This window comes from Buteo buteo, chromosome 3, assembly GCF_964188355.1.
Source record: "Buteo buteo chromosome 3, bButBut1.hap1.1, whole genome shotgun sequence".
NCBI lineage: Eukaryota > Metazoa > Chordata > Aves > Accipitriformes > Accipitridae > Buteo > Buteo buteo.
The window spans coordinates 41,505,339-41,529,969 of NC_134173.1; the positions used below are offsets into that span (position 1 = coordinate 41,505,339).

The 24,631-nt window shown below is 38.6% G+C and overlaps 1 protein-coding gene across 1 annotated transcript in view; it reads left to right on the plus strand.

Annotated features, from left to right (window-relative positions):
* Positions 1 to 24,631, plus strand: part of C3H8orf34 (chromosome 3 C8orf34 homolog) — a 180,483-nt gene that overhangs the window by 59,850 nt on the left and 96,002 nt on the right. The window contains exons 6-7 of the mRNA XM_075024344.1: positions 3,470 to 3,639; positions 7,956 to 8,122. Coding sequence (XP_074880445.1) covers positions 3,470 to 3,639; positions 7,956 to 8,122 — 337 coding nt within the window. The remainder of the gene's footprint in view (positions 1 to 3,469; positions 3,640 to 7,955; positions 8,123 to 24,631) is intronic.

Sequence of the window (24,631 nt, forward strand, 5' to 3'; positions counted from 1 at the left end):
GTGCAGAAATAGGTTTAAAATGGCTTTATATGGTTGTACTCATTTCAGCAATGTTTCTTAATCAGACTCTTGCCACAGTTGGAGACTGACTAAAATATTGCCATTTTAAAGGAATTTAAAAGGAGGTAGGGGAAGGTTTATTCATCTTCTGGCTTTTGATTCTTTAAAGAACACTTAGTGAAGGTTTTCCAAGCTTTTTTTTTTACTGCAAATACAGAGACTAGAAATATTTTCTTTTTAAATAGATGAGATTTTCACATAAACCCAATATTCAATGGATTGGTGCTTTACTTAAGATTCATGTAGTGGAGCTCTCACAGATAATGTGAGACCTGTTGTAACATTGTGAGATTTGTCTGGAATTCTCAACAAAGTCTTTCAGTCACTTTAAACATTAATAATGGGAGACACGTAAGTGTTAGAGATCCAGAATTAAACTCAAGTGAAGATGATCTAATAATTCATAACAGATTTTGACCCTCAATGTTAATACAAAAACATTTTTTCTATGCTGTGTGTAGGGTATACTTTCTTCTTAAATGTAGTATTACTACAATGAACACAGGTTATAATTAATAAAATAGAGGAGACAACTACTCTGAGTCGCAAAAATAAACAAATTTTGTCTCACCCAAAAGTATTTCTCACTATGGAAATTCCCTCAAAATCCATATCAGAAATTAGGAATACTGAGCTTTTTAAACTATGCTTAAATAAATGGATACACAAATGTTGTTGTGCTCCCTGGTAGGGGTTGCATACTGCAACCACATCTCAGCCCAATGTGAAGAGAAGATGCAGCTGTTCTCCAGTCTTTCTGTTCTTCTACTGGTCTTCACATAAATGAAGCTGGAGTGTGTCAAGTTGGTAGCCACTGATGTGGATGATAAGTGGACGACACCTGGACTGCACCATAAAATAATCCTCTAGATTCATTTAGTGGAGATTTAAATATGTACCTGTCCTGAAAATATTTCTGTGTGCACTAATGTCACTGTTAATCTCTTCTGTTATTTATGGGGGAATATAAATTGGAAATCAGTTAAGATTTTAAGGTTTATATAAAAAAAACCCCAAACTATAAAAACTTGTTTGAGAACAGAATTCTTCATCTGAATTTATTGAAGCTTTTGAAATAAGGTGCCAAATAAACACCCTGGTATTCTGAATAGACAGTCTCTGATTCTCCATTTATGGTTTTCACTGTGGCTGCTTGTATAGTTGAAAGGAGGAAAATAAATTAGGTCACTTAAACTGTGGTGTACTAGTCTAATAAGATTCGAAAAGGAAAGCAAGGTGATAAAGTGAGGCAAAGCATGACTATGTAATGCAAATTACATTTCTATTAAGTAGAGTATGAAAGTGCTACTTTAATCCCTCAAATGTCTAGAAAAGAAATCAGCATAACAAGGATAGACTCTGCATTCGTGGTTTGCTTATTCATATGCTGATGGTGCAGTGTACAGTGTCAGGAAAATCTTATGGTACTGAAAAAAGGGCAAAATTTTAGGTGCTTTTCATTTTCACTTAAGGGACTGAAAGCTTTTAGCAAGATTAACACTGCAAGTCATTGAAAGTTTAACTAGCTCCAGGAACCATTTTTATTAATTATTAGAAATGATCCTAGAGTGAAAGGGATGGGAGAAAATGGCTAGAGTAGCAGGAATAAACCTTAGAAGGGGCCAAATGGTTCTTACTTAAAGAAACTAATGTAAGCACCTTGTATAATGAAGGCATTGTGGGCAGTGGAATAATCTTTTTTCCTAGCTCGTAAGCATATGATGGTAGCCACACCTGTGACAGGTTATGCCTGTCAAGTGACCAGAGACCACTGTCATCTGGTCTACATTATCTGACTGACACAACGCCAGACAGATGCACAATATCTATATTTGTAAGTACAAGACACCAGTGGTTAGGTATTCTAAAACCTCTGAAGCTGTGGTGTTTTCCTCAGATTTCTCTTCTGTATTGGCTGCCTTCCATTTTCAGTGGTCCTACTGTGTCACATCAGCCTTGCAGAAAACAGACATTGTGTAAAAAGTGATTTAGTTAAGTGATGGAGAACTCTGGAGAGACATATGGAGAGTGGAGTGCGGTAATGCACTCACAGGCACATTGCAGAAAGCAGAACAAAAGAACAAGGGTGAATGAGTCTAATCCAGGGCCCGGGTCACATTTGGCTCTGTCAAAATGGAAGCTCTTGGAGTTCTGCTGATCAAAATTACAGCATCTAGCCAGAACAGGGTAAATACATTAATATGAAAGCAGTTTGCAGCCTTTTTTTTTCTTTGTTTCATTTTAGTAGAGGCCTTGACTTCAAACTATGGTTTTACCATACCTGTGTCAATTAGGAAGAGGCTTTAAAAATGGTTTGTTTTTAGGAGTCACTGTGCTGTACTTTTTCCAGATGCTCTCTCTTTGGAAAGCATTGTTTTATGGAGGGAATATTTATTTGAGACACTGAGCTAGGTAACAGCCAAGGATTTGTTTTCCTAAAATTTTCTCTCATTAAAGGATAGGAATAGAAAATATCTCTCCTAATTAGGAAATGTCTTTGCTAACCTAGAAAAGAGTTTAATTAAAGCAAAAGAAATATTCCTATCCCATCATTTCATGTCTATTTTTTTGCATACATGTGTGTGCTTTAGTTTGACTGTACTGTTGTATGTGACCCTTTATCTACAACCGTTCTAGTAACATTGAGAACAGAGTTACTCACCACTTCAGAACAGCTTTTCCATAAAATTTTTAAGGACAATTAGTTTCCTTAATCTAATTTCCTAATAAAATAATGCAAATTATTGCCATTGTTTTGAATATTCCAGATGCATTTTGCTTGCGTCTTGTAATCCTCTCCAACTATCTTCTTCCAGTAAGTGGTTAAAAATATGAATACTAGTTTCAGAAATGCATTTTATTAAAATGTGAATACCATTTTCAGAACTGAAAGATATGTTATGTAAATCCCAGCAGGGTTATTTTTAAAATGCCAAATGCAGATGTATTTATTAGTTTTACATTGATTCATAATGCAAATAAGAGTGATGCTATTAATCTACAACAGTCTTTTGGTTGGGGTGTTCATTATACAACTGACCTCATCTGTTGCTTAGCAGAACTGACACAGTGCCAGTTTTAAGAGTTGTGCATTTATTAAAAAAAATCACAGTTTTTCAAGACGATATCCCAGATTTCTACAGTTGCTACTGAAAAGTAAGAAATATGAGAGATTTGAGGCATTGGGGTGGGCAAATCTCTCTTGGATTTTTGTTAACGGGAGTCTTTTCATTAGTCCACAATTGTTTCTGATTATTTTGTAGCCCTCTGAAATGGTAACGTACTGTACTCCTTTTGTACTTTTTTTAATGAATGGTGCTATTTTCTATTTCTTCTTTTCTTTTCCTATTTACATGTGTGGTTGAGAGCAAGCAGTGCAGTGTTTCTGTGGCTTTTTATTTCTCTTCAGGACACAACAGGTTTTAACACCCCCCTTCTTAGACCTCGTGTGATTGGAGAATGGATTGGCCGTGAAGAGAATGATGCAGACCCGCTGGCTGCTGAGATGCTGCAGCCACCAATACCAAGAAATAAAAATGAGCAGTGGGACAGCGAGGATAGCAGCAGTCCTGGAGGAAGGTGGGATTTTTGTTCAGCCTAGAAATTTTATAATTTGTGAAGCAGAGCTGTCTTTGTAACACCCTGTTTCTGACTGCAGAGTGCAGGGCTTTTAAATTCCCATGCCATAGTGTGGCAGCATGCAGAATAAATGGAAGACATTAATGTGTGGCTGGTTTCTTCTCATGCTTTTATGTATGATTAACTTTATACTCATTTGCAATCCCATGGGTTTATTCCCATGGGTTTATTCCCATGTATAAAGCTAAATGTATGTTGACATGATTGGGGTCCATTATATAATAATTTTCTGATGTATAGCTTCATTCAGATACTTCAAACCCTTCTGTCTTTCAGCGGTTGGTAGTAGCTGTTTGTTGATCTTCTTGACACTATAGTGATAAATCTGATTTTCTCATTTAAAGGCAAGATAGACAAGGAAAACAGTATCTATGTTATTTTTAACAGGACTTCTGAAATTAATTTTCAGTTCTTATACTTAGCATCTGAGTGTTAATAACAATTCTTTCTCAAAGAGAAAATTGTACTCAGCAGTAAATAATTTCTGATGATTTATTGAGCTTGACTGAGGGTGGGGGGGAGTTTGTTAATGTGCTTCAGCTACATGGAAGAGATTATCATTTTTACAAGGAGTCCATTTTCTGTGATTTAAACATACCTTTTTATCACAGAAAGTGAAGTATTCACTTCCTTAAATCCCTTAAAAGGAGTTCATGCCTTTTTTTTCCCCCAAGTGTAAAGCTTGTGCACTGCCTCTGTCAGTTGGCTTAAACACCTATGGCTCTCCCTTAGCCCTGTAACCTTTCTCCTTAGTTATAACTAGTACTCTGACTGCAACACCTACCTTTTTCTTCCTCTTAAGAAGACAGAAACTCTCTGCTTTCCCTTCTTAAAGGTCTAAGGGATTCTTTCACTATATGCTCCATGTGCTTTCTACATTGGAATTCACCTCCCTGTCCCAAAGAAACTAGCCTGTCACTTGCTGTACTTATACAGGCTGCATTCATTAACTTTCCTCATATGTTGGGAATGTTTGTTATCCATGAGTACTTCTTTCTTCTTTTAATTAGATTATTGTGGGGGAAGCTGCAAGTACTACTGTTTCAAAGAAGTAGCAGCATGTAGTAATGATCCCTCAGCCAGACATTGGACTGGAACCAACAGAACTCAGACACTGGGTCTCTCCAGTGCAGTTCCTGGGAAAGTAATGGAGTCAGCAACTGGCACTGCAGCTTGGTTGTGAGGGCCTGGGTTTCTTTTTCCTTATTCAGCAGTCCAATAAAGACACTGAATAAAGATCTGTTCCACGTTGCAGAGCAAATTGAGGATATTGTATCCCTTCTCTCAATAGGAAGGAGCAGAAATAAGCATCTCTGCCTAATCTCTTGAAGGGAGCAAAGAGGTTTAGTTCTGAGTAACAAAGATGATTCAAAGCAGCGTGTTTTTCTCTTTGTAGAGGGTGGTACAAACTGTGAGAAACCTCACAGCTAATGCTATAATTAAAAAATGTGATTAATGGCTTTGAGAATAGTACTTGAGAAGTCTTGTTGAGTATCATGACAAAATCACATTGCCTGGTGTATGAAATAAGGAGAATATGGGTTACCTGATGCCCGGAAGGACTCATGGGACACTGATATCTCTAGTTTTTAGGTGCAGTAAGTGCTGAAGACCTGTTGAAAAATATGTATCGTTAAGTGGGAATACTGATTTTCAGTGGAAATGAATAACTACTAAATTACATACAGCATATGGATTTACATTTGGATGACTGATTTTATGTCTGGGATAATTCTTTGCTTCATTAGCATTTCATCAGCTTTTGTAAGGCATTTATAAAAAGCATGTTTGCAGTCTTGCAAAATAATCATAAAATTGCAGAACTTGAAGATAGTGGTGATGCTAAAATTGATGCCACCTATATGTGGACATTTAAAAGACCCATACTGATCAAGGTTAATCTGAATGTTTAATAGTAGTTCACTAATAACAGGCAGTTCCTTCAAGGTCTCATTCTGTTTTACTGGGAATTAAAGTACTATTAGCAGAATTTGGAATTGACTATACACCAAATGCATGAGACAAGTAGTAGGTAATAACAATTTAGTTTTAATGTAGCATATACCTAGTACATACAAAGTAGCGGAAATAGTATGGGTTTTATGAGAACAAATGAAACTCTCAAAAGAGTGAAGTTGTTATCAGTTGTAAAGAATTTGGCTACTTCGTCTGTATTTCATTCATCTACTTCATAGTTAATGTAGCCTAAAGTAATTCAATTACATTTTTACCTGACAACTGAAAGAGGGAGCAATTTGACATTCATATTAAATGTTTTCAATTATATCTTATTAAATTTGATTTAGCAACAATTTAATAAAAAGTGATATATTATTGATCACTAATTATCAGGATTTATGTGATAAGCCAGCAAACTCTCAAAACTAATCCCATTCTTCAGTTACAGCATAAGAACAGGAAAGTGAAAACTGTAATTGTCCCATTATTTCCAGATAATATGTTTTCTTTTGTTTTCTTTTACCTATCACTAGGCATAAGGAAATACTACATAAGTGAAATACTATATAAATAGCCGGAGGATTAGGCATTGACAGATCACTGGTAGACTAATTGCCATCAGTGTTATATGACTCCCTCTCTCTGTGTTGGTTTCACAGACCATAGTGTACAAGTTTTTTTCTGTTTTGTGGAAGGGGAAGCCCTGGGTCCTTACACGTTCATAGCATGCTATGGGCACTGAATATGCTGCAGAGAATGGCATATTCCTATGGACCACGGGTCTGTTGATAACATGCGCATTTTCAGTATTGGTCTTTTCAGCATAAAGCAGATCATAGTGAGTACACACAGTATGTGATATTGGGGTATCTGTGAGTTGTCTGCTTTTTCGGTCTTTGCAACCATGAACGTCACTTTTTGCTCCATTCAGTAGTGGACAGTGGGAAAGAACCACTACTTCCTTCTTATAAACATACATTTCTGTGATGATGAGCAACGGAAGCACACATGTTGTATATCTGAAAGCCAGGCCCAGTTACTTAAAAAAAGAAAGGCAATTAATTTTGAGCAACTGAAAGGACAGGTTTCACTACTACTTTGACTGGGAAAGATAGTATAGCCAGTCTGAGGTAGCTGTATTAGTGGTGTCTTGTCAAACTGATGAAGGGTCATCTTTTTGCCCTTAATGTTCTCGATTGCTACAGAGGAAAGATTGTATTTGTCACTGGTTTTGTACTGCTCTGTTGCTGCTGTAAGGGAGCACGGCAAGATTAATATGTGATAAGGGACCATATAAAAGTGCTGATGGCAATCCTGCTGGTACTGAGCTCATCTTTCAGAAATTTGAACACCATGAAAATAGGATTAAACTCATTTCCAAGTCATTGTTATTAGTTTTCTACATGAAAAATTTCCTAGAGAAATTCTGAGAAGCAAGGCCTTTGGGAAACTTCCTCAAGGGATAATGTATGTACACAGTGGGGAATTTGAGTTATTTTTAATATGATGCTCTTGTTTCTTAGAGCCCAAAATGAACTAGAGCTTGCAGAGGCCCCATCCATAACCTGATGTCCTGAACTCAAAGCCTGTTCTTCATCTCCAAGATCCACTTTGTCTTACTAGCATTTATCTTTGAAGTGGGAAATGAACTATCATTGATTATACTAAATTTCGTATATTTGCAACAGATCTGCCTTCCTGCAGCAGACTGTAAGACAGTCTGAGGTGTTGCTGATGCCCTCATGTGGGGCCCCAAACTTCTGTCCCATTGTCTTTATCTTGATATTGTAAGGAATCAGAAATTGCCAACTGTAGCAAGTCCTGCTTTCAACCCTTCTTCTAACTTCTGTGCAGTTCCAGTTCTCTGTTACTTAGCTTAGGGACAAAAGTCAACAAACCATGAGAACTGTTATAACTATAGTTCTTAATCCTGTGGGGTCATGGTAACATAACCACTCAAGGGAGCAGTTCTTTGTTGTCAGCTTTGTTGCCGTGCGATCAATGCCTTGGCAATACTGATCAGTAATTGACATCCTGTTGTTCTGTATATGTAGCTTATTTAGACTTGATTAATGCCCATAAGTCAATGGGAAATTTCCGATCATCATTCAATCAAAACTTCAGATAGGAACTGAAAACACAAACTGACTTATAGCATCCAGTGACCAGGGAATGAGAGATAACCAGCATTAACCTTCAGATCTGGAGGACATCATGGGCTACAGTAATTTGACAAATGTGTGACATATTTTGTAGAGAGCAGCAGTAAGAGAAAGTTGTGCTTTCCTCCCTCACAGCTTAAAAATGGAGCCAAAGACCAAAGGACTAAAACAACAACAGCAACAACATAAGAAACTGCTGGCTGCCATGCTTTCTCAGGACTCCTTTGATTCTGCTCAAAGCACAGCTCCATCTGTAACCGAAGAAGATATTGACAATGAAGATGATGCAATGGAACTGCTGGGTAACTGCAAAAAATTATGTGTATTTTCTGATACTTCTTAAATTATAGATTAATCTAAAAAGGGTAATATCCGATCAAACATAGATTAGTTTGAAACTGCTCCCTATGTTTGAAACTAAAGTATCCAGCAGCTGTGTGAAGGTTCATAGGGTTGAACTTGAAACTTTCAGGAGTGAATGTAATGAAGACCGTATATGTGTGTGAATAAACTGCCAGCTGCATCAAAATCCCATGAAATATCAAACTCTTCAGGTGCTAAAAGTAATTGATTTGATTTCCTATGTAAATCACTTGCAGGTTCTACTTAGAGAATGTATTTATGTACAAGGAGCAAAATCAGCTTCACTGGCTTTCGTCTGGTTCTTCTTTTTCTTAGCTGTATCACAGTTCTAGCTTCGGTGGGTTTTAATTGAGACTTCCTAGCTACAAATAGCTTACACAATGTGAATTTGTAACCTCTCCAGAGGATTTGATTGTAATTTTCCAGTAGACTGTATTGTATGTTAAGTTGCACTCTAGAAGGCTCTATGCTCAGTGCTTCCTCCCTTTCCTAGAATTACTATTTGTGAAAGGAGGCAAATTGTTGAAGAAAGTTAATTAATAGTCTCTGCCATTTTTAAAAGCTTCCATGTAAGATGCTTAAAAGGTAGTCATGGATTTCAATTCCCCCCCACCCCCCCAAAGTTTTTGCTATATAGAACTTTGTGGGATCAAAGCATGGGAAATATGCAATCTCAGGATAGCTCAGCATTCTTACATTTACAAATTCTATCACAAATGACTTGTTTTGTGTTGGACTGTAATCTAAAAATCAGAAAAACACATGGTGCTTTACTCTGTTTCTGTTATGTTTCTGTTGCTTCCTTACTACAGTCTTCATAGAATCACAGAATAGTTGAGGTTGGAGGGGACTGCTGGAAATATCTAGTCCAACCCCTTGCTCAAAACAATCAGCTAGAGCAGATTGCTCTGAACATTGTTCAGTTGGGTTCTCTCCAAAGTTCTCTTTCCAAAGATGGAGACTACAGTGTCTCTTGGCAACCTGTTCCAGTACTTGATCATGCTCATGGTAAAAAAGTGTTTTTGTTATGCTTAAATAATTGTAAATTAATACATACTTTCTTTTTTTCAGTAGTTTTAAGTTTGATGCATGCATTTGTTTTTACAAGAAAGAAGAGATAATGGGCTGGACCACTCAGGTGTCACAATGGGTCAATTAGTTCTTTGTGCTTGAAGGCAGTCACAGTGTTTGTGACTGTGGGCTTGCAGTCTTCATGGAATCAGTTGGTATTTCCAGAACTAATCCATGGATTCCAGTGAAGGCCATAATTAGTCTGTAGCTGTGTTGCCTCCTTATTTCCACCTGCAATTTACAGATCTTTCCAACTTTATCAGTGTGACATAAAAAGAAAGCTGAATGGGTGTCTTGTTCTGGCATAAACCACAGGACTCCTCTAGGATTCTGTGGCATCTGGAAGGTACAGTAAGTGTGTGTGTGTGATGTAATTGGCCTCATTATGTATCACATACAGAATAGAATCTTTTGTTAACTTTTGTGGGGATGGTGAGAAAAAGGTATCTGACAGATGTGTCGGTCTTCCCTTCCAGACACTTGAATCCCTGAAGGTATCTGGAACCAGAAAGGCAGTATAAGGGAAATTTTATTTTCTAGTGTCTTGACGTTTGGGCAGAATATTACCTTTGTACAAACAAGAGTTTTGTGGTTTTTTTTTAATAAGGGCTCAATTGTAAGAATCCCTTCTGGTTTTGTGCCATGCAAAACCTGGAACGTTTTTCTATCATGCATTTCATCGAAACTGGCAAAGTTTATACAAAATCAACTTGGAACTAGGAATGGTCACAAATGGGACCTCTGGTTTGCATGGGGTGTTATATAAGTGATTCTGAGATTCTGAAGCAAAATTGTGGCATATTTGATGAGTAGCCACGGTTATAGTGATTATAATATAACCATATTGTAGTAACTACCACTGATAGAAAGTTCAATATGCACATCTTGCTGTTGAAAGTGTTGTGCTTCTGAAAGACTGGCTTTTATTTTAAATGTCATTTTGCAATTTGCTGACAGTATGTATTTTATATTTGATGTAGCGGTTAGGTTACATCCTGCAGAACTGCTCAAAACTTGAGGGTATGACAAAGTGTTACACAAGAAGGGTGTTTTATTTTCTTTTTAAGGTAGCATAAAGAACTTAAGTTTCTATCAGCAAACATAGGTATTTGTCATTGCTATGTTTTCCAGATCAGTAACTCTATGATACTGGGATTGAATTTTTTTATTATGTACTGCATTAATCCATTAACTGCTTTGATGCTTTTTACACTGCTTATATGCAGTATAACTAATTTGAAATCATGGCTTTCTGCCATCACTGAATTGCAGGGCATTGTTGTATATAGCTACTTGACTTGTTCCCTTTAGAGTTCAGTATTTGTTGCTTATTCAGGCCTTTCTTCAAAAATTACAAAACCTCACGCTCCTAAGTCTGGATTCTGCGAAAACAAATTTTACTGTTTATAGCAGATGATTTTAATGCGTACCCTACTTATAATGCAGGTTTTTGCAGAACAAAAACTTCCATCTTTATGTGTGTTCAAGGGAATCTTTTTCAGAGTTTGCTTGATTTATTTAGGTATTAAAAGCATGAAACTGACTGTTGGTATATTTTCTTTTTAAAAAACCCCTCCTAGTACTCATCTCAGAATTGTCAATGAAGGTTTAGTTAGAATGAAACATTCTGGATAGAAGAAGCAATTAAGCTGTTATACTTCTGAAGAATCCATTTCAAAAGAAATATATATGCAAAGATGAAAAAGATTATTATGGGGCTACATTCTGATTTCAGTTACCACTCTTTATGTGTAACGTAAGATGCATAGGAAGGCTGTTAACACACTGCTAACTTTCTGACTGTGTTCAGTTATGCAGGGGGCTGAAATAGATTACTGGCAGATAACATCATAGTGGAAAGGATCTTCCTGACTTTACTGTTACAGTTCTCAGCTTTTTAAAATTACAGGTATTTATAAATGTAAAAGGTAATGTAATTGAGGTTTGTGACTGAAAATGATATCAAGGGGCTTGTTTTGTATACATTGTAATGCCAAGTATCGTGTTTTGTAAATCTAATCGGGAGCTGAAGTAGTTCTTTGTGAAACTCTGCAGGTCTTTTGAAATTCCATGACATTTGGGCTTAAGCTTTCGCATTTGGCTGAAATCCACTGAGACTTTGAAATCACATTATTCCCTCAGTATCTCACTAATGTCCACTGGAGAGGACTGACATGTATTTTCCCTGAAATTGTCAGGAATATTGATTGAATAGTCACCAAATCATGACTCATTTGGTTTTAAAAAATCAATTGTTTGATTAAGTATAAGAATATAATTGTTTAAATGTATTGCTATGCATAAACATACATGTAGTAAAAGCATAAAGTTTTTTATAGCACACTTGGGACTTACATATACATTCTTGAGCTTTTTACAAATAAGGAAGATGAAAAAGAAATTCTTGTTTTACACAATATTGAGAACAAGTCCTATGAGGAGTGGCTGAGGGAACTGGCGTTGTTTAGCCTGGAGAAAAGGAGGCTGAGGGGAGACCTTATCACTCTCTACAACTACCTGAAAGGAGGTTGTAGCGAGGTGGGCGTCAGTCTCTTTTCTCAGGTAACAAGTGATAGGACAAGAGGAAATGGCCTCAAGTTGCAGCAGGAGAGGTTTATATTGGTTATGAGGATAAATTTCTTCACCGAAAGGGTTGTCAAGCACTGGAACAGGCTGCCCAAGGAAGTGGTTGAGTCACCATCCCCAGAAGTATTTAAAAGACATGTAGATGTGGTGCTCAGGGACATGGTTTAGTGGTGGACATGGCAGGGTTAGGTTAATGGTTGGACTCAATGATCTTAAAGGTCTTTTCCAACCTAAATGATTCTATGATTCTATGATACTTAGTCACAATGCTCAATCACCTCTTTTCTTGTTGTCCAATCTTTATGCATGCTCATGATATTAAAAATGTTACCATATGTTAATACATGCTATGCAATAGTTAACTACGAAGCACCACTCCAAAGATAAGTGTATCCAGGATGCCCTGGTGTGGTTGAAGTGAAAGGTGGTGATTAACTGAAGTCTGTTTCCTTCAATTGATGCATACACCAGTCTGTATGATTCTGAAAAGCCTCCATGATTTCAATGCAAATAATCATATATCTGAGCTAAATTTAAGTGTTTGCAGCATCAGGACTTGTAAAACCACATCTTCTTTTCTTCGGAGCTGGTTTCATAGTAATAGTGGTTTTTTGCTCAGTGTAGAAATATTAAGTGAAAGTTCAGTGATTGTCTGCCTCATGTTCATGTGTAATTCTTGCTATGCAGTAACAAACCAGAATCTTTAAAGATAGAAATGCACTTTAAGTAATAATACACTTTTTAAAATTATTGCTTTGGGTGATATCCGGTATGTTCTGTTTGCTTTAACAACTCTTCTTCTAATCTTTAAAATTTCTTTTTTCCTCAAGAGCTTTCCAAATGTTAATTACTTGATCATTGTAACACCCCTGAAAGGTTGATTGGTGCTATATTTACATTTTATAACAAGAGCAGATAAACAGAATTTAGTGGAGATTGCCTTTGCCTGTAGGATGAGCCAATAACTCTGGTAGGCTACCCCTTATGTAGTCCATACTGCTTTTCTAATAAGTCTCTGAGTGCTTTAATGAAAGGGTGTCCAATCTGCAGTGCTTTCAGTACATTTCCTCTCATTCAGCAGACATTCCTGATCTCCTTGTTTCCTAGAGGTCTTTGTCAACATGCAAGAAACAGACTCTAGACCTGATAAATTATTCTAATATTAGCAGCAGGTTGGTTTTCTTTGTTGTCTCTCCCAGCTAGACAAAAACTTCTCCTGCATTATGTGATTAGAACACATCATTTGCTTAGAAGAGAGGCCACAGGGTCCTGGGAAAGATGGTATGTGACTTGCACTACATCTTCAGAACAGTTTTCTGGCCCTCAGCCTGTTTTGTTGGGGTTTAAGTAGAGTGATTGTGTGGGAGAAAGCTGTGCAAAATGCTCCTCATGTTCCCTTTTGCTGATTGTTCTTTTTTGGAAGCTATTGGGAAAGTGGCAACATTACCAGCAAGTATCTCCTGTGTAGTCCATGCACAGAAGCTGACACCACTGGGAGACAATATGCCTCTTCTGTATGCAGAGATTGGCTGTACTATACATTGCAAAATTTTCAGTGGCAGATGTAATGCACTGGTGCAAGTGTGTGTTACAGATCTCCATTAGAAGGGCACTCGGACTCCATGAGGTGTGGATTTAAATACCTTTTTGAGGTGGTAAAAGGAGATAGTGTAGATAATCTTACATCCTTTCAGATGCTGGGAACTCTTAAGTTGCGCAACATTGGACAGACATCCAGTCATAGCATGATATGCTGCACAGATCCTGCCATGCTAAGGTTCACCGGCGTTACAGACCTTAGAGCTCTTAGAAGTAAATGACTTCATTTTTCTTATAAGTAAAGAATTTCATTTAGCATTTCTACTATCAAGTAAAAAGATATTCACATGACAACATGGTGGTTCACTTTTAAGATAAGACCATGCAGGTGGTGTAATTGCCAAATGCCAAGTGGGAGCTGCCTACAGTCTTCTCCCTTACAATGACCAGGCTAACTTTATCCTTCAATCAAATGATACATGCAGCACAACAAAGCACAACAGACCTGCTGCTGCTCAGCTCAGTTGTTGTGTGGATCACGAACTCCTCATTGTACAATGGTCCTCAGGTTTGAATCACCAGCAAGCAGGAAAGTCAGTGTAGTACAGTATTTTTATGCCACTGGAAGAAGATAAGTTTTCTGTCTAGTCAGAGATGGTGATCACTGCTTTAGCCCAAGTTACGGGAAAGTGATAATGGCAGTGTTGTTTGTCTCATGTTCTTACCACTGAATTCTGATTCTTTACACTCAATGCAATAATAAACATTGATGTTCTCAGAGTCCAAGAAAATATTTAGCAAGGTATGATCCAGCATTATTTTTCTCTTAAAAAAAAAATGCAAAGTTGTTCATCTTGTAGTATGCCTTCAAAAGTCAAATGAAATGTCTTTGTATGCATGACTTGATTATCTGCATCAGTACTGCCCTCCTGGTGAAACTTCTGAAAAAAAGTTACTGTGTAGATAAATACTTAGATGCAGCTTTTTTGGAAATTGCCATATATCTACATGCTTCCATTTCTAATGTCTTACAGAGTGGTGTTCATAGCTTTTATGAAGCTATTAATATGAAGTTTTCTGTTTCCTTCAAATTTCAACAGCTGGAAAAAGGAGGCATGCTTTGTGTCTAAAAGAGAAAGAAAAAAAGCACTGGTTTATTGCCTTTTTTTTTTTTTTTTTTTTTTTTTACTTGCATTACCTCCCAAAGTGTGTAAAGCATTTACATACTTTTGTGCTCCTTGATGGTTATTACTGGAGCAAAAGAAGGATTGTATTATATGGACCAGGCTTAGCATATGAACAGTCATGATGTTACTGCTCTGTGACGTATGAATGAAATATCTTAAGCTTTACTTTTGTGGGATGTAATTGACTTTCTAAGTGATAGGTATTTGACATTCAGTGGCTTTTTCTTCAGAGTCTGATGTGGAAGATATAGTTCATCCCAAGTTGAATACAACTATTTGATTCTAGGAAATGCAATTTACTGTTACCACAATTTCTAAAAGGTCTGATCTTCAGTCTTCTGTTTATCTTCCATATCTTCAATCTTCTTCTATCTGTGTGGTAGACAATTTCTGATAATCTTGATTGCCAGGTACTTTGAAACTCCTGAAAGATTTAGAATTTGGATAGACAATGAACAGTTGAAGGCAAAAGTTCCAAAAGATGCTTTTTCCCTCTCTGTGGGTTGACCCCAGCAAGCAGCTAAGGACCACACAGGCCCTCACTGCCCCACAGTGGAAAGGGGGAGAGAATAGGAAGAGCAAAAGCAAGAAAACTCATGGGTTGAGTTAAAGATAGTTTAGTAACTGAAAGGAAGAAGAAAGAAAGACAGACCTGAAAACCTAAAACAAGGGATGCCAAACCAATCACTCATCACCTCCCACAAGCAGACTGATGCCTAGCCAGTCCCCAAGCAACAGCTACTTTGGCAAAAACCACGCCCCAGTTTTTATTGCTGACCATGACATTATATGGCCTGGAACATCCCTTTGGTCAATTGAGGTCGGCTGTCTCAGCTCTCTCCCCTCCCAGCCTCTTGCTCATTCACTGTGGGGCAGAGCAAGAAGCAGAGAAAGCCTTGACTCTGTGCAAGAGCCATTCGGCAATAGCTAAAAGATTGGTGTGTTATCAAGACTGTTTTATTCACAAATCTAAAACACAGCGCTGTGTGGGCTGCGGTGAAGAAAATTAACTCCATCCTAGCCAGACCCAGGACATCCCTTAAAGATATTTTTTTCCAAGTAACTACCGTCTTTTTGAAGACTGAGAGGTTGTATTGACATGATGGAAGGTTTCTTCTACTCTCTCTGGCATCTCCAGGTACATAGTTCTCATTTCTTTTAGATAAAGGCTTTTATTCTCCTGAGATAGGTCTATCAGTGTACAGTTAGATCTCTTGCAACTGTTCTCCCATTATGTGTTGCCTTTCACTTATAGCTGATTCTGTTCTCCCATGGGTGTTTTAGACCACAACTGTGGACTTCAGAATGTCTTTCACACTTGCCCCCTGTCTTTTGTGTTCTTTGCTTCTTAATTAGCCTTTGTTGTGCACAAAGGCCTTAGCATAGGACAGAGGGTACAGCTTGTAAGTGATGGTATCTGGCTGGGATTCTTAGGCTATTGCATAAATGTACCGTAAGTGGTAAAGACTGTAAAACCTGTAGACCTCAACAGAAAGCATTATGGTTACTATTCAGACAACTATTGGTCTTCTGTGGACTTAAATAAAGACGCATTCTTTCCTTCAGAAGGTCGTATTTGCAGTAGCTTCTTTCTCTCACATATATATTCTGCTATTTCTTTACTGTAGTTAGTTATGTGGAATTTACCTGGAGGGATCCATGTGCAGTATCTAATCTTGAGAATGTGTGATAAATATTGAAGTCTAGGAAAGGGTAGGGGAGAAAGAGCAGCAAAGAAACCACCAAGGTTGTGAAAAGGAATTTCACTTTTAAAAATTGGCAATTATGGATAACTTCTATTTTTATATTCAGGCTACAGGGATTAGCTTGCTCTTGCTCTAATCAGTCTCATTAATACATTAATCATTATCTTTTTTGCTTTTAGTGCAATATATGAATTGTTATTCTATGCTTCAAACAATACAGTAAGTGCTGATCACTTTTATGCAAATGAGTATACAAATGGCAGGTTTAGTAAATCAGTTGGAGTAATTATTTTTACAAAACAGCTAAGGTGAGATATAACCTCAAAAAGTATTTTTTTTTAATTTTTTATGGCATTTTACTGAAATTTTAACTACAACATTATTGCAGATACTGTCAACAGTATTATTTACCGGTTTCCTTGATCTGCAGGACTATTGTCTAGAGAGAAGCCATAAACTTGAAATCTACTACTAATTTTAAAGCAATGTTTTCATGCATTATACTTGTCACTGAACACCTGTGTAAAAGTTTAACAAATGCCATATTCAGGATTTTTTTCTTTCTGCCAATATAACATCACTGAAGCAAGAGAGATGCACAAGTCTGTTTAATGCATTCATGGAGTTCATTGATTTCAGTTCATCTTGTGGTCCTTTGCTAAAAGACAACAACATCAAGGAGAATCTTTTAGTTGATCTGAGTTTAAGCAAAGCTTTAACTGGTTATTCAAAGAACAGGGATTTGGTGTTTAGAGTCTTAAAATAATGGAATCCCGCTCTTGAATTTTACTGCCAGTAATACCACAGGTGTTTGATGTTTACACAGAATTTTTAGACTGACAATAACTTCTAGTAAGCTTAGTAAGTTCTATAGTTTGGTTAAGAGAGTGTTTGTAAGGTTAGAATAAATTATGAATTCAATTAGTCACTTATTGCAACAGTTGTGTAGTTATTTCTGGTTTGATAAGCAGAAAATGGGTTGAAACAGAAGTTGATTGTGCTTCATATTGCTAAAGGGAAAATGAAGAGAGAAAACCAATTATAGTTAGAGATACTAGATTCTCTTGAGTTGAAATGAGTTACATGAGCTAATAAAAAGCTTTAAAGAATGATTCATTTTCAAGAAATAGATGGGTACTGAATATCACAATGTGCAGGAGCCTAAAATGTCATTTGCTTACAACTTACACAAGGAACCAAAGCTTACTTTAAGCCTATACCTAAAGAACAGAGTTGAGACACTGTGTAATCCTAGTCCCCGACTGTCCAGATCAGAGACCTAAATGTCTGTATTACCATAGCCTTTTTATGGCCTGTATGCCTGTGATTTCTTCTAAAGGAAGGTAAGGGGACACAACAACATGGTATAGATCACTCATTATGATGTGATATTGGTCCCAATAACATGGGATCAGACTGATACTCTTCTAGACTTGTAGTTCTGATGTTTAATGGCTGTTGGGGCACAGCTTCTCTCTTTAGAGAAGCTATAGGAAGAAGCTTCCTCCCACCCCAACACCATTTATAAGAAAGACAAGAAGGTGATTCTCACAGTCCACTCTGTTCCCCAATCTTATTTCTCTGCCCACCTCCAGAGGTGCCAAGCACATCAGGTGTTGGGCAAATAGTAGAGAGCTGTAGTTGAGTCAGGTGGCATATTATAGATAATATTTTAAGCTATGAAGTTTAAAGAAGTATCTTTTCATGAGTTGAGCATAGTTGTTTTGTGGAATGCATTGCCACATAAGATTGTGGGGACTACAAGTGTAAATATACAAAATCAGATAAATTCATGGAAGATAGATCAATACCACTTTACTGGTACATTATCTCAGTCCCAAATTGGAAATTGCGGGTAACTGAGGGGATTTTTTTTCTTGCCATCTATATGCTGCTGGCTGTTTTGAGTCAGGACACTATGCTAGCTGCTCCTCAGGTCTGATCCAACATGAATACTTCATGTACCTTGGTGTCTCCCATCATTTGAAGAGGTATAATCTGAAGCTGTATATTTGAGGACTGCATGCTATGTAATTCTGATCCTTTCTCGAAATTTTAGTGGCTGAAAATGGCCGAGGATTTTCAATAAATATTCATTATTTTTACAGAGTAGAAGATCTGGGATAGGAAAAATGTGCCCTTTGGTCCAATAGTGATTCTGGTCTGAGATCTTGTGACACCTTCTGACTCCTTATTGGATTCCTCCACTGTCTCCAGACACGCGGTTCGTTATCTTGTCGAGTTGCAGGTGCTTTTGGCAGTTGTAGCCTTGAAGCCTCCTTATCTTCTGATTTATGCTGGCTCTGGAGGCCCCTGTTCTAAGTAGGTACATGTTCACTAAATCTAAGTGAAAAATTGCAGCTTGTGGCCTAAGGCTTTAGCAAATCTAGCTACTCGTGCTAAGTAAGTAAAGCTAAGCAAACAGCATACTAAATTGCACAACATTATAACTTTAAGTGATTCATACTATTTAAAACTTAATTATGATAAATGACTAATATCTCTTAACACTGAGAGGCGTCCGTGCTCAAGGGGAGAGTTGCCTGGCATGCAGTCCAGTTGCTGTCCAGGGAGAGCTCAAATTGGGCTCATCCAACAATCTGTTGTTGGTAAAAGACCTTGTCGCTGGAGATTGCCACCATGCAGCCCTGCTGCCTAGCAGGGAGAGCTCAAAGAAGGCTCAGTTAGGCTGTCATACTTATGGGATAAAGTGGTTGGCTCGTAGTGAAATTACATACAATGAGAGAGGTATGCATGAGACTCCTTGTGCCCACAACTTTCACTGTGTCACTCTGCTCCTTTGTGGGTTTCCTAGAGGAGTTCTTGGCCTGACTGCAGCTCAGGCCTTTACCTCCTTTGGAGCCTGTACCAAACTGCTGCTGGTTTGGCTAAGGGAGGTTGAGTCCATCCATCACACAGGGTGAACAAGGTACAACTGATTACTGATTTTTCCTTTATAAGAATCATGGGGCTTCAGTTGAAACTGTCTGTAGACAAGTTTAAAACAAAGAAGACATACATTTTCATGTACTGCATGGTTAATCTATGAATTTATTTGGTAATGGTGTTGTGGATGCCAAAAATTTACATATGCTGACAATAAGCCGGACAGGTTAATGGAAGAAAAATATATCAAGGGCGCAAGATATACATACTACCGCTGCTTCAGAAAGTCCCTGGCCGTGAATCAGTGGAGGCTGAGGGATTATGCTAGTAAATAGAATCATAGAACTGTTTAGGTTGGAAAAGACCTTTAAGATCATCGAGTCCAACCATTAACCTAAGACTGCCAAGTCCACCACTAAACCATGTCCCTAAGTGCCACATCTACTTGTCTTTTAAATACTTCTGGGGATGGTGACTCAACCACTTCCTTGGGCAGCCTGTTCCAATGCCTGATAACCCTTTCAGTGAAGAATGTTTTCCTCATAGCCAATCTAAACCTCCCCTGCTGCAACTTGAGGCCATTTCCTCTTGTCCTATCACTTGTTACTTGAGAAAAGAGACTGACGCCCACCTCGCTACAACCTCCTTTCAGGTAGTTGTAGAGGGTGATAAGGTCTCCCCTCAGCCTCCTTTTCTCCAGGCTAAATAACCCCAGTTCCCTCAGCTGCTCCTCACAGGACTTGTTCTCTAGACCCTTCACCAGCTTTGTTGCTCTTCTTCAGATACGCTCTAGCACCTCAATGTCTTTCTTGTCATGAGGGGGCCAAAACTGAACACAGTATTCGAGGTGCGGCCTCACCAGTGCCGAGTACAGGGGGACAATCACTTCCCTAGTCCCACCAGCCACACTATTTCTGATACAAGCCAGGATGCTGTTGGCCTTCTTGGCCACCTGGACACACTGCTGGCTCATATTCAGCCAGTTGTGAACCAATACCCCCAGGTCCTTTTCTGCCGGGTAGCTTTCCAGACACTCTTCTCCAAGTCTGTAGTGTTACATGGGGTTGTTGTGACCCAAGTGCAGGAACCGGCACTTGGCCTTGTTGAACCTCATACAAGTGGCCTCGGCCATCGATCCAGCCTGTCCAGATCCCTCTGCAGATCCTTGCTATCCACAAGCAGATCAACACTCCTACCCAACTTGGTGTCATCTGCAAACTTGCTGAGGGTGTGCTCGATCCCCTCGTCCAGATCATTAAAAAAGATATTAGACAGAACCTGCCCCAGTACTGAGCCCTGGAGAACACCACTTGTGACCAGCCACCAACTGGTTTTAACTCCATTCACCACAGCTCTTTGGGCCATCCAGCTAGTTTTTTATCCAGCGAAGAGTATGCCTGTCGAAGCCATGAGCAGCCAGTTTCTCCAGGAGAATGCTGTAGGAAATGGTGCCAAAGGCTTTACTAAAGTCTAGGTAGACAACATCTACTATCTTTCCCTCATCCACTAAGTGGGTCACCTTGTCATGGAATGAGATCAGGTTAGTCAAGCAGAACCTGCCTTTCATGAACCCATGTTGACTGGGCCTGATCACCTGGTTGTCCTGTATGTGCCGTGTGATGGCACTCAAGCTGATCTGCTCCGTAACCTTCCCTGGCACCAAGATCAGGCTGACAGGCCTGTAGTTCCCCGGGTTCTCTTTTGAGCCCTTCTTGTAGATGGGCATCACATTTGCTAACCTCTCACATTAAGTAACCTCTCACATTCACTTAATGATAAAGTATCGTTATGTACTTGCCCTGTTCTTGCTCATCCCAAGGAATGAGATATCCCTAGGATGCTGGATAAATGGATGTCCAGACTCCTTTGTACTCCTTAAGGACACTTAAGTTAGTTTAGACTTACTGCTGGGAAATCCTTCAGCAGCAACATATAAGGAAATCCAGCAACAAATATAATTTTTTTCATGCCTGGATCTGTTTTAGTGAGGCCGCTGACTCTCCAGTATTAGTAATCTGCAATAACCTCTGCATATACTCATTCTTTAGTTTACACTGAAGCTGAAAATATGAATGTTGGAGTTCAGAAGCTGGTTGGGGAGATCTGGCCCACTTGATTGACTAGTCTGTGTGCTAAACTGCTGCCTGTTCCTGAGCAATCTCCTTCTCTTTTTGGAGCGTGCAGGGAAAGGAATCACAAGAGAAAGTCAGTTACAACTGTCAAGCTTGTACTTTGGTAAGAAATGACAGGATTTCTTCACTTGGAAATTCAGAAGGCAGTGGTGGAACTGCATGAGCTCTGGTGAGGCTTCCTTGCTACTCAGTTCAACACATCTGAAATCACTGTCTCTGTGGTGGGAGAATAGGATTGATGCAGAGTTATCAGTCCAATTTAGGGAAGTGGGAGCAGAGCGAGAGGTAGTATGATTACCTGGTTTCAGGTTTCATAACCCCTTACAGCTAGTGTTTGACCTGCTTCAGTGAATTCCTCTGCTTTGGGCCTCTTTTCAGCTACTGAGGAGAGATTGTTCATCAGAGCAGTAGATAGGGAGAGGGCTTATTCAAAGAGACATTTGTGAATTTAATTCATATTGGGAGGCAAGGATGCAAGTGCAAAAAATTGTATCTAAACACAGCAGAGCTTAAAGTTATTTTTCATGTTAATATATGGCTTATTAGCTTATTAGTGTCATGTTTTTCTGAATTGCTAGAGAGTCGTTTTCTCTGAATAAATTGTCCTTTGTTTTATATACAGATAAGATGCTCACAAATAGATAATTACTGCCAGTAAGTGCACTCAGAGAAGTATAAATTTAGCAGGGTTTTGGTGGGTGGCAAAAGAGGTTTATTTGTACATTTATTTATATATAAAATGAAACATGGATTATAAAAAAATATAATAAATAAGATATCTTTATTGCAAGAGTCCTAGGTATTACACCCCATTGTCGTTTAACCCCAGACGGCAACTAAGCACCACATAGCCGCTCGCTCACTACCCCTGTGGTGGGATGGGGGAGAGAATCGGAAGAGTAAAACTGAGAAAACTTGTGGGTTGAGATAAAGACAGTTTAACAAGTAAAACAAAAGCCACGCACAAAAGCAAAGCAAAATAAGGAATTCATTTACCACTTCCCATCAGCAGGCAGGTGTTCATCCATCTCCAGGAAAGCAGGGCTCCGTCATGTGTAATGGTGTCCTGGTTTCAGCTGGGGTAGAGTTAATTGTCTTCCTAGTAGCTGGTACAGTGCTATGTTTTGAGTTCAGTATGAGAAGAATGTTGATAATACTGATGTTTTCAGTTGTTGCTAAGTAGTGTTTAGTCTAAAGTCAAGGATTTTTCAGCTTCTCAAGCCCAGCCAGCAGGAAAGCTGGAGGGGCACAAGAAGTTGGCACAGGACAGAGCCAAGGCAGCTGACCCAAACTGGCCAACAGGGGTATTCCATACCATGTGACGTCACATCTAGTATATAAACCAGGGGGAGTGGGGGCGGGGGGAATCGCCGCTCGGGAATAACTGGGTGTTGATCGGTGGGTGGTGAGCAATTGCACTGCACGTAATTTGTACATTCCAATCCTTTTATTATTACTATTGTAATTTTATTAGTGTTATCATTATCATTATTAGTTTAGTCTTTTCTGTTCTATTAAACCGTTCTTATCTCAACCCAGGAATTTTACTTCTTTTCGCAATTTTCTCCCCCATCCCACTGGGTGGGGGGGAGTGAGTGAGCGACTGCGTGGTGCTTAGTTGCTGGCTGGGGTTAAACCACGACAAATGGTTACTTGGGAAGACAAACACTATCACTCCAAACGTCTCCCCTTCTGTCTTCTTCTGCCAACTTTATATGCTGAGCATGATGTCATACAGTCTGGTGCAGGAGGCAGAAATAAACGGACGCCTGTAAAGTTGAAAGCAGACGACGTTTATTGCTAAAACACACACACATTTATAATCACATAGTCTGCAAAGTCACTGTACATGCGCACAAGCATAAAATATGATTGGTTACATCAACTCTGTACATGCACATAAACTTAAGACATAATTGGTTATACCAACTCTGTACACACGCATAAACATAGGACATAATTGGTTATACCAACTAAAACATGCAAAACTTGTCTCAGTCTAATTGGTCAAGATAAACTGCCGAATTGAGGTTCTTTGTGCCAAGTTCCCTTTATCGTGGAATGCGCACCTGTGTTGTTCTAATTGGCATCTTTCTTTTTTTGTCTTCTTGTTTATTCTGTTCAAGGTCTTCTAAAGGCGTCTGGAATGCTCTTGCGACCGTTAGCTAAATATGTGTCCACAATTCCCCTTTTTTGTTTTTCGTCAATTAACACCTGCTGTATTGCCCTTTGCAAAGATCTATGAATACAATTAATTAAACACGGTAAAAGCAACATTATACCTAATAAAATACATAAGAATAAAAGAAACCCCGATTTTTAACAAAGATAAAAACCAACTCCTAAGTCCCCATCCCACAGCTAAATGCTCTAAGCCGAAATGACAGCTTTCTTAATTGCGTTAAAGCTCTTGCAGCTCCTTCTTGCCTCTGCAGTTCTGTTATCTTGTTTATTAATTGCTCCACTGTCCAAGTTCCTCATGTCCTTTGTTTTTCTGGTGGTTCAAAGTCTGTTCATACTGCAGCTGTCACATACTCTGGCCCACTCATGCTAACTGCGGCCTACTTATTCTAACTCTAAATAATCAGGCTCAAAGAAATGTCCCCCATTTTCCATGAAATCTCCCACAATTCCCCCTTTTTGTTTTTGGTGCAAGCCAAGTTACATGAAATACTTTTGCAATCATACGTTCAACTATTTTTATGATACATGGTACAATCATTACAACTGCTAATATTACAATTAAAATAACTAAGCCATGCATAAGCAAATCTTTCAACCATCCCATAATTCCCAAACTTGCTAGCCATCCACTTAACCCTGTGTCAGTTATTGTGAGGCTTTTACTGTGAATCATATTGATATCGGTTGTTAGTAACATAAGTCATCCAAGGCTACATGGCCTCCCGTTAAATTTCGATGGAATTCCCCCCCCCACGCTCTATCCCCACAAATTAAAAACATTCCTGCAGGTAAAGCAGCTGGAATAGAAAAAAGAGTATGATATTCTGGAATAGATATAGTTACACCAAGCTGTAGCATTTCTATATACAGACAAAATAGCATTTACATTCTGACCCTTTCGAGTGGTGTTACAGGTGTAATTAAAAATCACACAGGCATTCATGATGACTGATCCTAACAACTCTAACTCTTGAGGTTCTTGCATTACTCGAGGCAGGTGTGCATACACACCATCCCAGTTATTGACACAGGATTGTGGGTTATTACAAAGGGAAAATTCAGGCATTGAATCTGGCCAGGTGTCTAGAGGTAACCCCACCAAACAGGTAGAAAAAGGGTTTTCAGGGGTAGCGACAGAAAGGCATATAGCTTCTTGA